We start from the raw sequence: 16126 nt of genomic DNA, 5'->3' as shown, positions 1-16126 counted from the left end.
TTGCTATTTACATATATTCACCCTACACAATTTATTTATATGTCACTTTTTGTGTATCTACACTAATCTGCTCTCTCACTCATTTGTTCTAATCTTCCCCCTTTTTTTTTTTTTACACACTTTTCACCATTTACGGTATACCATTTACGGTATCACAAATACATACACAACTCCATTTTTACTTTAGCCGCAGAATATATATCCACACAGATTTATTTATTTATCTGTTTTGAACAACTTTTTATTCTGCGTGCTGTTACTATGAATAATTCAACTTATCCTTCCTCTCCTGGGAGCAGGGCACGCTCCACCTATTGCCAGGCTTTTGGTGTCGTCATGGTGACGCGTCGCCATGCTGCCGCTTCCTCCTTCCTGCTCTGACGTGTCGAGCTGGGAGGAGGCGCGGCCCTGCGTGGCGCCGGCGCTTCCCCGGACAGCTGATCGGAGGCGTCGCATAAACACCCGCTCTTCACAATTTGATACCATATATAAAGGTGTTATAAACAGCCTCATTGGACCTCCCCTTGATAAAGCCAACGCGAAACGCGCGTCGGGGTCCTCCAGCCCGCACCCCAAAGGTAAATATGCATTGATTACATTTCTGTGCACTTTTTCCATTTCTTCTACCATTAGCCTGAGGATTTTTCTGGGATTTTCCTAGCTTTTTTGCATATGCGTATACTAATTGTTGGCAACCCAGGTATTCAGTTTTTTCTCTGGCTTCTCTGTGGTAGAGATTTTGATTTTTCTTTGCACCTATTGGAAATCTTTTCCATTGCTATATCTTACACATATGTATATTAGCTATGCATTTACCATCAGCATATGTATGTATTCTATTAGTCTTATCTTGACTTCATTCAAACATAATAGCATTTATATGCACAGTTAATATATAAAAGCAATTCCCACTGATTTGTATGCTAACATTTGCATATGTGCTGCTTGCCCTAGGGTGCGGTTACTTGTTTGTCATGTTCCCCATTTTTACATGTATTATGTTTTTATGAAATGACTCTTATGAATAATCATGTTTCAATAAAGATCGATTTTTTTATGCATAGCTTCTCCCCTTTTTTGCTCATGTCACATACAAAATAGTTGTAAGTCAAATTTATGTATGTATAGCCAAGATGATTGTCTATAAAATGGTGGCGGTCTCATGTTCGAAGCAGTAGTGGATGGTGAGATATGAACCCCTTAAACATTTGGTGCTGCTCAGTTATGAAGTATATATTGCCTGTGTGGTGTAAATCTAAGTATCTGTATATGTACACTGCACAGTACCACTCCTCCTGTATTGAATATATACACTGCATAGTACCACTTTTCTTGTCCTGTACTGTATATATACACTGCACAGTACTACTTCTCATGTCCTGTATATACACTCTGCACAGTATCACTTCTCCTGTCCTGTATATATACACTGCACTGTACCATGTCTCCTGTCCTATATATTTACATTGCACAGTAACATTCCTCCTGTCCGGTATATATACACCGCACAGTACCACTTCTCCTGTCCTGTATATATACACTGCACAGTACCACTTCTCCTGCCCTGTGTATACACTGCACAGTACCACTCCTCCTGTCCTGTATATATACACTGCACAGTACCACTTCTCCTGTCCTATATATATATATATATATACACATACACACACATATACTGCACAGTACCACTTATCCTGCCCTGTATATATACACCGCACAGTACCACTTCTCCTGTCCTGTATATATACACTGCACAGTACCACTTCTCCTGCCCTGTGTATACACTGCACAGTACCACTCCTCCTGTCCTGTATGTACAGTACCACTCCTCCTGTCCTGTATATATACACTGCACAGTACCACTTCTCCTGTCCTATATATATATATATATATATATACACATACACACACATATACTGCACAGTACCACTTATCCTGCCCTGTATATATACACTGCACAGTAAAACTTCTCCTGTCCTGTGTATATACTGCACAGTACAACTTCTCCTGTCCTGTATATAATGCACAGTACCATTTCTCCTGTCCTGCATATATACACTGCACAGTACCACTCCTCCTGTCCTATATATATATATATATATACACACACTGCACAGTACCTCTCCTCCTGTCCTGTATATATACACTGTACAGTACCACTCCTCCTGTCCTGTATATATATACTGCACAGTACAACTTCTCCTGTCATATAGACCAGGGTTTCCCAACTCCAGTCCTCAAGGCACACCAACAGATCATGTTTTCAGGATTTCCTTAGTATTGCTCAGGTGATAATTGCTTCACCTGTGCAATACAAAGGAAATCCTGAAAACATGATCTGTTGGTGTGCCTTGAGGACTGGAGTTGGGAAACCCTGATATAGACATACAGTGCACAATACCACTTCTCCTGTCCTGTATATATACACTGCACAGTACCACTTCTGCTTCCCTGTGTATACACTGCACAGTATCACTCCTCCTGTCCTGTATATATATACACTGCACAGTACAACTTCTCCTGTCCTGTATATATATACTGCACAGTACCACTTCTCCCGCCCTGTATATATACACTGCACAGTAAAACTTCTCCTGTCATGTGTATATACTGCACACTACAACTTCTCCTGTCCTGTATATAATGCACAGTACAACTTATCCTGTCTTGTATATATACACGGCACAATACCACTTCTCCTGTCCTGTATATATACACTGCACAGTACCACTTCTGCTTCCCTGTGTATACACTGCACAGTATCACTCCTCCTGTCCTGTATATATATATACACTGCACAGTACAACTTCTCCTGTCCTGTATATATACTGCACAGTACCACTTCTCCCGCCCTGTATATATACACTGCACAGTAAAACTTCTCCTGTCATGTGTATATACTGCACACTACAACTTCTCCTGTCCTGTATATAATGCACAGTACAACTTATCCTGTCTTGTATATATACACGGCACAATACCACTTCTCCTGTCCTGTATATATACACTGCACAGTACCACTTCTGCTGCCCTGTGTATACACTGCACAGTATCACTCCTCCTGTCCTGTATATATATATATATATATATATATATATATATATATATATATATATATATATATACGGCACAGTACAACTTTTCATGTCCTGTATATATACACTGCACAGTACCACTTCTCCTGTCCTGTATATATACACTGCACAGTACCACTTCTGCTGCCCTGTGTATATACTGCACAGTACCACTCCTCCTGTGTATATATATATATATATATATATATATACACATACACATACACATACACATACACATACACATACACATACACATACACATACACATACACACATACACACATACACACATACACATACACATACACATACACATACACATACACACACATACACACACACATACACATACACACACATACACATACACACATACACACACACATACACACACACACACATACACACACACATACACACACACATACACACACACATACACACACACATACTCTGGCACAACCAGCTCACTGCTTTGAAGAAAACCAGGAATAAGTCCAGCTTGCGGTAGCAGTTCGCACGGAAACGGATTGGGATAAATCCTTGCATGTAAAAGAAATAGTGTTGGTTCTCCAGCGATCAGTCCAATGGTGGGGTAAAATATAACTTTTATTTTTCCATTAAAAAGGTTCCAGGTTTCTTCAGTGACAATTTTGCATATAGTCAATCCCTTTTGGACAACATGTTTTGACACTACATGTGTCTTCCTCCCAGAGGCGTATCTAGGCTTTCTGGCACCCGGGGCAAGAATTCGGTTCGGCGCCCCCCCCCCCACAAATACTGAATAGTAAGCTGTAAATGCTCTGTTCCCACATAAGACTCGGAGGCACAACAGCAACGGGTGAGCCTGAAGAAGAAGAAGGCTACAGCTGTCTGCCATACGAGGGAGATCTAAATGAGAACAAGTGGAACTTCAGTGTAACACAGTACTGCAAGTACCTAAAATAAGCGCTAGAAAGGAGACTACACAACCCATCTGATTGACAACCCATCTGATAGAGAGATTCCTAAGTTGCTTCCAGGCCAGCCAGCTTCTGTTCCATCTGTAATCTGGAATTCTGGACTGCATTTACCAAGCAAAGTAAAGGTAAAAGAAACTGAACCCTATTGTGTCCTTGCCTCCCTCCTGCAAACTCTCCAGCACTGCTACATCTCTGTGCCAGACACTACACCCTCTTCTTCAACACCTATCCTATTCATCTACTCTGCCCTGGGATTGCAGCCCTGCCTGTGGAGGGCTACAATATCATTGCTGCACCACACCATCTGTCCCAGAGGATCTGTTTGCAGCGTCGGCTTAACATCTTCATTGCCGAGCACCACAGGTGGCGTCACGTATCATCCACTCATAAACTTTAATCAGCCACTCTCAACCCCTTTTACATGGGCGCCCAGGGCCACGGACCGGGTCACCGCTACTGTGACACTTCCCTCTGAAATACTGGCCTGGTACCGAGTACCCCACTGCCCTGGCAGGCGACCCATTTTGGCGTCACGAACAGGATTTATGGAGCCCGGTGTCCCCGGGTCCTGTGTGCCAGAGACTGCGTTTTGTGCCATAGACTATTTGTGCACTTGCCGCCATTACCCCGCTGCTTGGCGCGCGTGGAAAGCCAAAGGGGTGGGCCATCGTGGGCAGAGCCAGCCAAAAAGCACGAAAAAGTGAAGTGCTGCGCGGAACAGGCCAGCGCGCGGGAAGTGAGGAGCCGAGGCCTGGAGTCCCAGCGTCCCCCTGATCATCCAGCCTGCAAAGCAGCTACCGGTAAGCCAGCGCAACCCAGGGCCTGGCCAACGTTAACTAGGGAGGGAGGAGGCCAGAGCAGATTCAGCGGTGGACGCCACCGCACCCCCCACAGCGCCGCAAGATGCAGGGGCCAGCGCAGCTGCGGCTCCAATAGCACCGCAGAATCCGGCAGCCAGCGTTGCCTCCAGAGCACCGCAAGAATCAGCGCCCACCGCAGCAGTCCCCATAATGCCGCTGTCCATGCCCTATATACCGGGAGCAGCCTGGATACCGCAGCACTCAGGGGAGTCACATACCCTGAGTGAATTTAAAGAGAGACTGTGCAGTTTGTTTGAGGTGTATCCTCTGTCTGAAAACCAAAAAGTGAATGTCCTTATTGGGCAGCTAACTGGTGCAGTGCAAAGGTAAGTAAAAGTCTGACAGGACACTGATAAAGAGACTGTTAAAAAGATTCTGGCTAAGCTAAGAAGCACCTTTGACACCTGCACTGCAGCTGAAATAAAAATGAGATTCTTTGGGTGGAAGCAGAGAGCGCAGGACAGTATACGGGACTATGCTCTTAACCTGCAGGAGGCGCTGCGAGCCATCAAGCAGATTGATCCAGACCGTGTGAAAGATGGAGACAGACTGTTAAAGGAGCAATTTATTGAGGGACTCCTATCCAGTGCTCACAGAGCACAGCTGCGCATCATAGCCCTACAGAACCCTGATCTAGACTTTGCAGACTTTAAAGGCAGGGCTATCCGGGTGCTGCATGAACCAAATGTCAGCCGTCTAGCGCCCCCTAGATACCCAGCGATCACATACCACCAAGAAGCAGCATCTTTCCCTCCCAGCCCTGTGGGGGCTGACGCACAGACTCTGGATAATGATCCATCTACAGAACTGCGCCTTCAGGTCCAAGAGCTGGCCAAAAATATGGCTGCACTTGCCAAAACTGTGCAGTGCATGCAGGTGTCAAAGGAGAAGATCCAGCTGGCCTCCAGTCCAGAGGATGTCCCGTGGCTACGGAAGAAGAGGATTCCGCCACACCGAGGGAGAAACAATGATCGCTATGACCAGAATGGACGTCCCATCTGTCATCGCTGCTGCAAGGCAGGCCACATCGCAAGATTCTGCCACCCAGGGGCAGAGGGCCAACCCCCAGGAGTAGGACCACAAGGCCCAAAGAACTGGCGAGCCAAGTATGTAGGAGGGCGACCGGTCCTCCCAGTGGTGATTGACGGCATCCCCATGAACGCTTTGCTGGACACTGGCTCTCAGGTGACAACTATGCCATATATCCTTTACAAGCGATATTGGGCTGACTCTGAACTTACTCGCGTCCCAAGTGATGAACTCACAGTAGTTGCCAGCAATGGTCAGTCTTTGCCGCGAGTAGAATGTAAAGAGATTACTATTAAAGTGGGCTGAGTAGAGTTAAAATCTCAAGGTCTGATAGTTGTAGACATTGATCGACGAGAATGTAACCCAATGATGACCCTTGGTACTAATGTGATTGAAAATTGACTTGCCGAGGTTATTGTTTTGTTGCAACAGGTAGTCGAGACTGCTGGTTCCAGTGAACAACGAGTCCTGCAGAAGGAGATCAAGGCCCTGATGCAAAGACAGCAGGTAGAACTGTCTGGCGGAGAAATTGGCAGCGTCAGAGTGAGTGATCCTTTCCCCATTGCGATACCCCCCAGATGTGAAATGTTAATTTGGTGTCGGGCAGCCATAGGCCTCAGAGGAAAAGATTACCAAGCATTGGTAGAGCCAGTGTACTCTGAAAGCCGGCCCACTGTCTTGACAGCCAGAGGGGTAGTTGATGTTCGCAAAGGGAGAGTACCTGTACGCCTCTTGAATTGTGGGGAGGAAGAGGCCACAATACCTCGGTATGCCACAGTTGCTAAGCTGCTTACTGTCAGTAACAGTGCAATACGGGCAGCAGAGCCCTTGGTCTCATCCGACCAGGTGGAGGACAATGGCTCTGTAAAGCAGCTGGAGGAGTGGTGTCAGCAGCTGCATGTGGGGACTGACTCCACCCCTTCATACCAAAAGAATGGGATTTACCGAGTGACTCAGGAGTATGAGCGGGTATTCAGTAAACACCCTCTAGACTTTGGGAAGGCAAAAGTGGTTCAACACCATATCCCCACTGGAGATCATCCACCCATTAAAGAAAGGTACCGGCCTATACCCACAACACAATATCAATGTGCCAAAAGTATGTTGTGGGAAATGAAGGCGGCTGGGGTGATCAGAGACAGTTGTAGCCCCTGGGCAGCCCCAATAGTCTTTGCGAAAAAGAAAGATGGTACCATGAGAATGTGTTGATTACCGAAAAATTAACAGCATTACACATAAGGATGCCTACCCATTACCCAGAATTGAACAGTCATTAGCTGCACTTAAAGCTGCTAACTATTTTTCCACCTTAGATCTCACTAGTGGGTCTTGGCAGGTTCCCGTGGCAGAGGCAGACAAGGAGAAAACAGCGTTTACTACACCAATGGGTCTCTGCGAGTTCAACTACATGCCGTTCGGGCTCTGCACTGCCCCAGGGACATTTCAACGGCTAATGGAGTACTGTCTTGGACACAAGAACTTCAAGACAGTCCTGTTGTACTTTGATGATGTCATTGTTTTCTCCAAGACTTATGAAGACCATCTGAAGCACCTGACTGAGGTGTTTGAAGCCTTGTCCAACTTTGGCCTGAAAGTGAAGCCATCCAAATGCCACCTCCTGAAGCCCAAGGTACAGTACCTTGGTCATGTAGTGAGTGCAGAAGGTGTGGCACCGGATCCTGACAAAGTCACAGTCATCCGGGACTGGCAGAAGCCCAGCAACCTCCATGAGGTACGTCAATTCCTCGGGTTGGTAGGCTACTAAGGTTCATCAAAGGCTTCACTGAGATAGCCACGCCTATGCAAAATCTTCTGGTGGGCCAGCCCAAGAAAGCCAGAAAGAAGAGTCCTACATTTGAATGGAATGAGGAACTGGAGAGGTCCTTCACTCGACTGAAAATGGCTCTCACAGGAGATGAAGTTCTGGCCTACCCAGATTATGACCAACCATTTGTTCTGTATACTGATGCCAGCAACGTGGGACTGGGAGCAGTACTGTCACAGGTACAGAATGGCAAAGAAAGAGTGATCTCCTACGCCAGCAGAAAGTTTCGTCCCACTGAAAGGAACCCTGAAAACTACAGTTCCTTCAAACTGGAGTTCCTCGCTATTGTCTGGGCTGTGACTGAACGGTTCAAGCATTACCTAGCTTCAGCCAAGTTTACCATCTTCACGGACAACAACCCACTGACTCACTTGGAAACTGCAAAACTAGGTGCACTGGAGCAGCGATGGATGGCCCGGCTGTCTAACTATGAATTTACCATCAAGTACCGAGCGGTATGTTCCCACAGATAATGGATAGAGAAGGCTTCAACCATCTGGCAGATTCCTTCTCATTTGGTGTCATCATGTACAATATGACTGTGGGGGAACAGCCATTCTACAGCACAGGCACATTGGAGGCAGGGGCGTATCTAGGGGGGGGCAGCCGGGGCAGTTGCTCCGGGCGCAGCCGGCAGGGGGCGCAGTCAAGGCCACCTAATGCAGCGGTCCGCAGTGTCCTCCCTGGTGGCTGCGTTCTGCCGCCCCCCTGGCCTGAGAGTCGGCGGTTCTCTGTGTCAGCTGACAGCTGGCGCAGAGAAGGTGCGCGTGCCTGCTCCCAGGAAACAATTGTACTGGCGTCTGTATAGACGCCAGTACAATTGCAGCTCTGACCGCCGGGCCAGAGCGACGTCAGCAGCATGACATGTCATGTGATCACGCTGCTGAGCTGACGTCACTCCCCGGCGCCCAGAGTGATCGCTCAGCGCTGGTGGTAAGTGTGCTCCAATGTGGAGCTGAAGAAACCACCGAAGATGGGGGGTGTTAATGTGTGGCGGTGGGGTTAATGAGTGGGGATTAATGAGTGGAGATGAGGTTAATGTGGGGATGGGGATTAATGTGTGGGGGGGTTAAAGAGTGGGGATGGGGGTTAATGTGTGGGGGGGTTAATGAGTGGGAATGGGGGTTACTGTGTGGGGGGTAAAGAGTGGGGATGGGGGTTACTGTGTGGGGGGTTAAAGAGTGGGGATTGGGGTTACTGTGTGGGGGGGTTAAAGAGTGGGGATTGGGGTTAATGTGTGGGGGGGTTAATGAGTGGGGATTGGGGTTAATGTGTGGGGGGTTAATGAGTGGGGATGGGGGTTAATGTGTGGGGATGGGGGTTATTGAGTGGGGGGTTAATGAGTGGGGATGGGGGTTATTGAGTGGGGATGGAATTAATTTGTGGAGGGTTAATGAGTGGGGAAGGAATTAATGTGTGGGGGGTTAATGTGTGGGGGATTTGGAGTGGGGGTACATAATGTGTTGGGGGATTTGGGAGTATGGACGGGGGGGTTAATGAGTGGGGATGGGGGTTATTGTTTGGGGGGTTAATGAGTAGGGATGGGGTTAATGTGTGGGGGATTTGGAGTGGGGATGGGGGTTAATGAGTGGAGATGGGGTTAATGTGTGTGGGGATTTGGAGTGGGGGTACATAATGTGTGGGGGGGATTTGGGAGTGGTGATGGGGGTTATTTAATGTGTGGGGGATTTGGAGTGTGGATGGGGGGTATTTAATGTGTCTGAGGGATTTGGAGTGTGAATGGGGGGTTATTTAGTGTGTGAGGGATTTGGAGTGGGGATGGGGGATTTAATGTGTGTGGGGAGATTTGAGGACACAGTATGTATGAGGAAACAGTATGGGGCTTGGGTGCAGACAGTATGGGGAGCGAATGGGTTAATGTATGTGGACACAGTATGGGGAGTCGGGTATGTGTGAGCAGACAGTATAGAGAGTGAGGGGGTAAATATATGATGAGACAGTATGGTGAACAGAGGGATGTTAGAGGAGGGAGGGGAATAGTATGAGGTGACAGTATATTGCAGATATTTTTATTTAGGAGCATTATAATGACACTTCTATCTTTAAGGGCATCGTGTGGAGATTTGCTGCAGAAGACCAGAGAAGATGGAAGTCTGCAGAGACGAGATGTGGATGAGAAAACTCATCATGGGGTCTGGACAAGAAGAAGAAAAGGAGAACGACTGCAGAGACGTCATCTATAAGGTACTTGGATGTAAATGTTATTTGTGCTACTGACTAATTCTCATGTTTTTATTTGTTAGGAACATTAAAGGGGTTGTCAAGGTTTGTACGGAGTCTGCAGTCATTCTATGTGACTGCAGACTTCTGATTTCTCACAGTGCTCACTGAACGCTGTCAGGATTCTCTCGTGCCGGTAATTTACATACATGCGGTCACATGCTGACTAGACATGTGTGGCCTCACTCAATGAAAATGAACAGAGAGGCCGGGCACGTCTAGTCGGAATGTGGCCAGAAGTATATAAATCACATACTTGTGCTGACATGACTGCACATCGGCAAGGGAGAATCCTAAAAGTGTGCAGTGCATTCGTTGTGAGAATTCAGAAGCTGCAATGTCAGGATTCAGCTCTGCAGGTTCCAGTAGTCATCACACGGACACTTCACTCATATGCGATTTTCATACTTGACAACGAGCTTCTCTTCCTGCTTTCAGTGTTTTACTGAACATTGAGAGCATTAGGGAGAGCAGCTCGTGGGTACATGGCTAAGTGTGCAAGTCGCATATGTACTTAGTGTGGGGGGGGGGGCGCCAAACCAAATTCTTGCCCCAGGTGCCAGAAAGCCTAGATACGCCTCTGATTGGAGGAATACCATCGGTCTCTGCAGGAGGACGACCCACATATTCCACGCGGGATGCCCATCGATGCCCTTCACATCCTAGAAGGGGTAAGTAGGATCAGAAGAAGAAGGATAATGGGGGATTATAAGGGGACATAGAAGGTATGTTATTACACAATGTCTATGGACTGTCCGTACCATATCAGTAATAACACAATATAATGATTAATGGTCTCTCTCATTTTCCAGCTTCTCTGCAAAACGCCATCTGCTCGGTATCCTATAACATCATTCATCCGAGAGCAACTTTTCTTCCACTCCATAAACTGGAGCGAAGTGGAGTCCGGCACAGCCGACCCACCATTCCAATGGGGCAATGATGCAAGTATCGCACATAGGGACATCCATAGTGTTACCACTGCCCAGTAACACATGTATATCCTTATTACAGAGGAAAGAATCAATTTGCAGGACCCTGGTACAGCACCCATGTCATTAGTCCATAGCCACCAGACAAGAGCCCTGTAAACCACCTTTAAGGCTAAGTGCACACGTAACGGAACTCTCGCGGAAATTACCGCGAGAGTTCCGGAATTCCAGTCCGCGGGAAAATCGCATTTTAAATTCCCGCGATTTTCCCGCGGAAAAACTAGCATTTTGCAAGCGTAATTAGCTTGCAGAATGCTAGCGTTTTCCAAGCGATCTGTAGCATCGCTTGGAGAACTGATTGACAGGTTGGTCACACTCGTCAAACAGTGTTTGACAGTGTGACCAACTTTTTACTACTGAGGCCGCCTATGCAGCATCAATAGTAAAAGATAGGATGTAAAAAAAAATAAAAAATAGTGTTATTCTTACCCTCCGACGTCCCGCGCATCCGTTCCCAGTAATCCTTTGCGAAAATGCCCGCGATGACGTCAGTTCTCGCGGGATCGCGACGTCTCGCGGTAATTCGCGATGACGTCGCGCGAATGACCGCGAGACTTTGCGATCCCGCGAGAACGGACGTCATCGCGAGCATTTTCGCAAAGGACTACTGGGAACGGATGCGTGGAGAGAAGCGGGAAGGCTGCGCGGGACGCCGGAGGGTGAGAATAACAATATTTTTTATTTTTAAATTCTTTTTTTTACAGGAATATGGTACCCAGAGCCCGGAGGACAGTCTCCTCTCCTCCGGACCGTGGGTACCATCCGCAAATGTTCTGCTTACTTTCCGCATGGTGTGCACAGCCACATGCGGAAAATAAGCGGAACAATGCATTCCTATGGGTGCGGGATCGCCGCGATTCCGCAAATTAATGAGCATGCTGCGGTTTTTACCGCGAAGCGATTCCGCCGCGGTAAAAACCGCAGCATTAGCACAGCATTGCGGAATCCCATAGGAATGCATGGGATGCTTATTTTTCGCGGCAAAATCGCGCGGTTAAAACCGCCGCGGAAACGCGAAAAAAACGCTACGTGTGAACTCGGCTTCTCTGACGCCTCTTCTCATTAGTAGGCCCGGTGTGACTTCATGGGTGCGTGATACTACCACGATGATATTACACTGGACCTACAAATCAGAAGGGGCGCTGGGGAATCCAGAAGGTATGATGCAGCTTGCGGGGCTTTCGTCCAGCTGTCACGGAATACTGATGTGGCGACTGGACCAGGGCAGCCGAGAATTTATTCTCCCATCTCTACTAATCATTACATTAACCCTTTAGTATACAGTATACATATGTGAGTCGCTGATTCTCAGATCTGTACTTTTCTCTTCTTACAGGAGCATTAGGCTGATAGCAATCAGCTCTATTCCGGAAATACCTAGGAATGAACATTTACATTTATCAGACTGGGCAAGTGCACTGGACTTTCTTTATTACCGGACTATGACAAACGTATGGATATTCCATCACATAACATCCACCTACAAGACAGAGAGAGAAGGAAGAGGCTGCTCCTTCATCTCCATGATATTGACCAGAGAAGGATGCGGCTGCTCCTTCATTTATATGACACTGACCAGAGAAGGACGCGGCTGCTTCTTCATCTACATGATACTGACCCGAGAAGGACGCGGCTGCTTCTTCATCTACATGATACTGACCAGAGAAGGACGCGGCTGCTTCTTCATCTACATGATACTGACCAGAGAAGGACATGGCTGCTCCTTCATCTACATGATACTGACCAGAGAAGGACGCGGTTGCTCCTTCATCTACACGATACTGACCAGAGAAGGATGCGGCTGCTCCTTCATCTACATGATATTGACCAGAAAGGAATGCGGCTGCTCTTTCATCTACATGATACTGACCAGAGAAGGATGCGGCTGCTCTTTCATCTACATGATACTGACCAGAGAAGGATGCGGCTGCCCTTTCATCTACATGATACTGACCAGAGTAGGACGCGGCTGCTCCTTCATCTAAAGAGGATTTCCAGAGAAGGACACGGTGGCTCCTTCATCTAAATAGGATTTCCAGAAGAGGATGCGGATGCTCTGTCATGTAAATAGGATATCCAGAGAAGGACGCGGATGCTTCTTCATCTAAATGGGATATCCAGAGAAGGAAACGGATGCTCCTTCCTCTAAACAGGATATCTAGAGAAGGATGCGGCTCCCCCTAGTCAATATAGGATTTCCAGAGAAGGACATGGATGCTCCTTCATCTGTATAGGATTTCAAGAGAAGGATGCAGATGCTCCTTCATCTACAATATATTCAGAGACTGAAGAAAGCGGCTGCTCCTTCATCTAATTAGGATATTCAGAGAAGGACGCGGATCCTTCTTCATCTAAACAGGATATCCAGAGAAGAATGCGGCGGCTCCTTCGTCAATATAGGATTTCCAGAGAAGGATATGGATGTTCCTTCATCTACAATATATTCAGAGACAGAAGAAAGCTGCTGCTCCTTCGTCTACTGAATAATTACAAACAGAAGGTAGCGGCTGCTCCTTCACGTACCTGGCCGTGTGGTTAGTCACAGTGCTGCAGGAATCCAGGGAAAACTTCACCTGCACAGATCACACAATCCTGCACTTCTCCTCACCATCTTGTGTGATTAAGACCTGGATGTCCAGAAACGGCTGAAATGCAACCTGAGGCCGGAGGAGCGAGGACTTACCACCACCATCTGCTCCATTACTGTGCATAATACTAACATCATTTATGCATAAAAAAAATTGCGTGTGTCCAGCTGCTGATGGAGGAAAAGGCATGGGAGATGAGATACTGACACCGCTGATTACCGGCTGAATTCTACTTCATCAAGAATCACCTCCATCCCTTCCTTATTCCTTGAGGCATGCAGCGATGTACATCCATAATAAAAGCAGATTATCACAGTACATAGATTCGTCTTTCTATAGAATAAGTGCATGAATTGTGAGATGAAAGTGGCCTGCGATAGGAATTATTATAAAGTGGTGGTCCACTACTTAGTCATCGAATTGTCATCAATATTAGATTAGTGGAGGTGCGACATCCGACCCCCGCAGAGCAGGTTGTAGCTCCAACACAGCGCCTTAAACTGTGTAGTGGCTGTTTTGGAGTACTGCAGCTCAGCTCCCTATCACTGCAATAGGAGCTGAGCTACAGTATCAGAGAACGGTCACTACACAGTGTACAGGGCTGGGCTGTTCAGGCTACGTACACTGTGTACCCCCATCTGCAAACAGCTGATTAGTTGGGGTGTCATGGGTCATTAATAGAGATGAGCGAATATATCAATGGTCAGTTCGGATTATGGTCGCCGAATTTGGAATATTCGCCGAACATAGCTGAACGTCATTACAGTCAATGGGAGGCAAAAACAAACACATGCACAACACCTTCAAACGGCCCCACAAGCTGCCAAAACACATCAATGAGGGAAAGACACCAGGAAAAATGGCCTCAATTCACCCACAGTACAAATTGCAGTGTGGGAGGAACGGCCCCCGTCGAGTGTCTGGGCCGGAACCAAGGGAGCCGTCATGTAGGTTCCGGGGGAAACTATTCCCGGGAGACGGACCGTTGAGATGGACAGCTGGGCTAGGGGAGGGGCCAGTATAAAAGGGGCGGGGAGCGCCAGTCACGATGAGTCAGCAGACCGGGACAGAAGCAGCAAGAGACCGTGGGAGCGACTGAGAGCTAGAGCGACTTACCAGTGCCAGGGAAGACGCTCACTGAGGACTTCAGAGGGACGGCGCTGAGATAACCGTCCGAGACTTGCTGCCCTGCTCCTGCCCACGGCCACTGCTGCCCCAGCTCAGCCCGCAGCCGCTGCCGCCTCACCACAGCCCGCGGCTGCGGCCTACCCGCGGTTGCTCGCGGCCGTTGCCGTCCCGCGGCTGCAGCCTGTTCCCCGCCACCCGCAGCCACCCTGCTCTCACCAGTGGCCGCAGCAAATCCAGTGCCGTCGGCGGCCACCACTGTCTCGCTCCAGTCCGCGGCAAGGGCCGAGCCTCTGCTCACCGCGGAGTCCCCATCGCAGCAGCTAGCTGCACAGGTGGCCTGTCACCCGCCACCCCGCATCGCTGCCGCTTGCCCCTGTCCAGGGGCTGCGACCTACTCGTCCAAGGACTCCTCCAGGGCCGGAGGCACCCCAGCGCCACAGGAGCAGCGGAACGCTCGAAGACAACGCCAACTCTTCAGCAGCTGGGCCCAGTGGCTGCTCCACCGAAGAACCACCGTCCGGAACGCCGAGGGACGTCAGGATGGCTAAGTTGACTATATAGTTAAGGGTCCCGTAGTCAACCATAACGCGGCCTTATAGTGACCGTCTCTCGCCGGACGTAGTCGTGTTCTCCTCTGTTTGTGTGAACTGTATTGAGCCCCTGCGAGGGCAACCCTTGTTACCCCCTTTGGTTGAACAGGCTGAGACTGAGGAAATTCTCCTTTAGGCCTATAAAGATTATTATAAAAACACCAAGCCGACTCACGACTCGTAACTGCATCCTGCGTACCTGCTAGCACCACAGCAGCATGGAACTGCAGCAGTCAGGCATGATGTATCAGGGTCTGGGACAGCATTTACAGTTTTCAATTGAACGTCACAGTAAGACGTGGTGGGTGAGGGATCCGGGAAGGCCTCCTGCGCTGGGAGCCCTGATACCACATGCAACACCTCTACCTGGTTTCATGCTGAGCCTCACTCAGGTGGCAAAAATATCAGTTTTGTAGACTACCATTGTCAGAAAATACGGATCGTTGACTTAAGGAAGTGGAGGCCTGATGGTCTCGGAGGTCTACTGCTACAGGCAACACGCATATAGGAGACCCAACCAGGAGAGTTCACATTTTCAAAAATTAGTGTCAGACACCACCAAAGTGGCATCAATTTAACCACAGCAGAAATAGTATAATAGGGACCGACAACCAACCCAGCAGATGGAGACTGTACCGGGCAAGGTGATGGGGAATCTTCTTTCTATAGAATAAAACAAACAGCTGATTAATGGGTATGTCATAGGCCATTAATATCTAAGTCCTCGATGACCTCAGTAATTTGCTCAGTGGTGTCCAGCTATGAGAGTTCTGCAGCTCTCGGGTTATACTGGACATCTTCCATCTAGTGATATCTCTGCTTGATGTCAGTGGA

General features: G+C 48.1%; 1 protein-coding gene across 5 annotated transcripts; it reads left to right on the top strand.

Moving 5' to 3' along the window:
* The first annotated feature begins 398 nt into the window (after positions 1-398).
* LOC141096057 (uncharacterized) lies at positions 399-15457 on the top strand. 5 transcript variants are annotated; one of them, XR_012233563.1, is made up of 3 exons: positions 399-578; positions 6361-6471; positions 9822-15457. XR_012233563.1 is itself a non-coding variant. In XM_073582440.1 (3 exons), exon 1 carries the CDS (start codon positions 5326-5328, stop codon positions 6232-6234), a length of 909 nt encoding a protein of 302 aa, XP_073438541.1. In that variant the 5' UTR covers positions 3511-5325; the 3' UTR covers positions 6235-6471; positions 9822-9958; positions 12323-15457. The 5 variants fall into 5 exon arrangements, 4 of the variants coding, with proteins under 4 accessions (XP_073438541.1, XP_073438540.1, XP_073438542.1 ...); XM_073582440.1 differs by lacking the exon at positions 399-578 and having other exon boundaries at positions 3511-6471; positions 9822-9958; positions 12323-15457; XM_073582439.1 differs by lacking the exon at positions 399-578 and having other exon boundaries at positions 3511-6471; positions 9822-9958; positions 10606-15457.
* Positions 15458-16126: the final 669 nt, after the last annotated feature.

Source organism: Dendrobates tinctorius, unplaced genomic scaffold, assembly GCF_039654945.1.
Source record: "Dendrobates tinctorius isolate UK_male_01 unplaced genomic scaffold, ASM3965494v1 ptg000071l, whole genome shotgun sequence".
NCBI classification, from domain to species: domain Eukaryota; kingdom Metazoa; phylum Chordata; class Amphibia; order Anura; family Dendrobatidae; genus Dendrobates; species Dendrobates tinctorius.
This window is presented reverse-complemented; position numbering and strand designations above follow the sequence as displayed.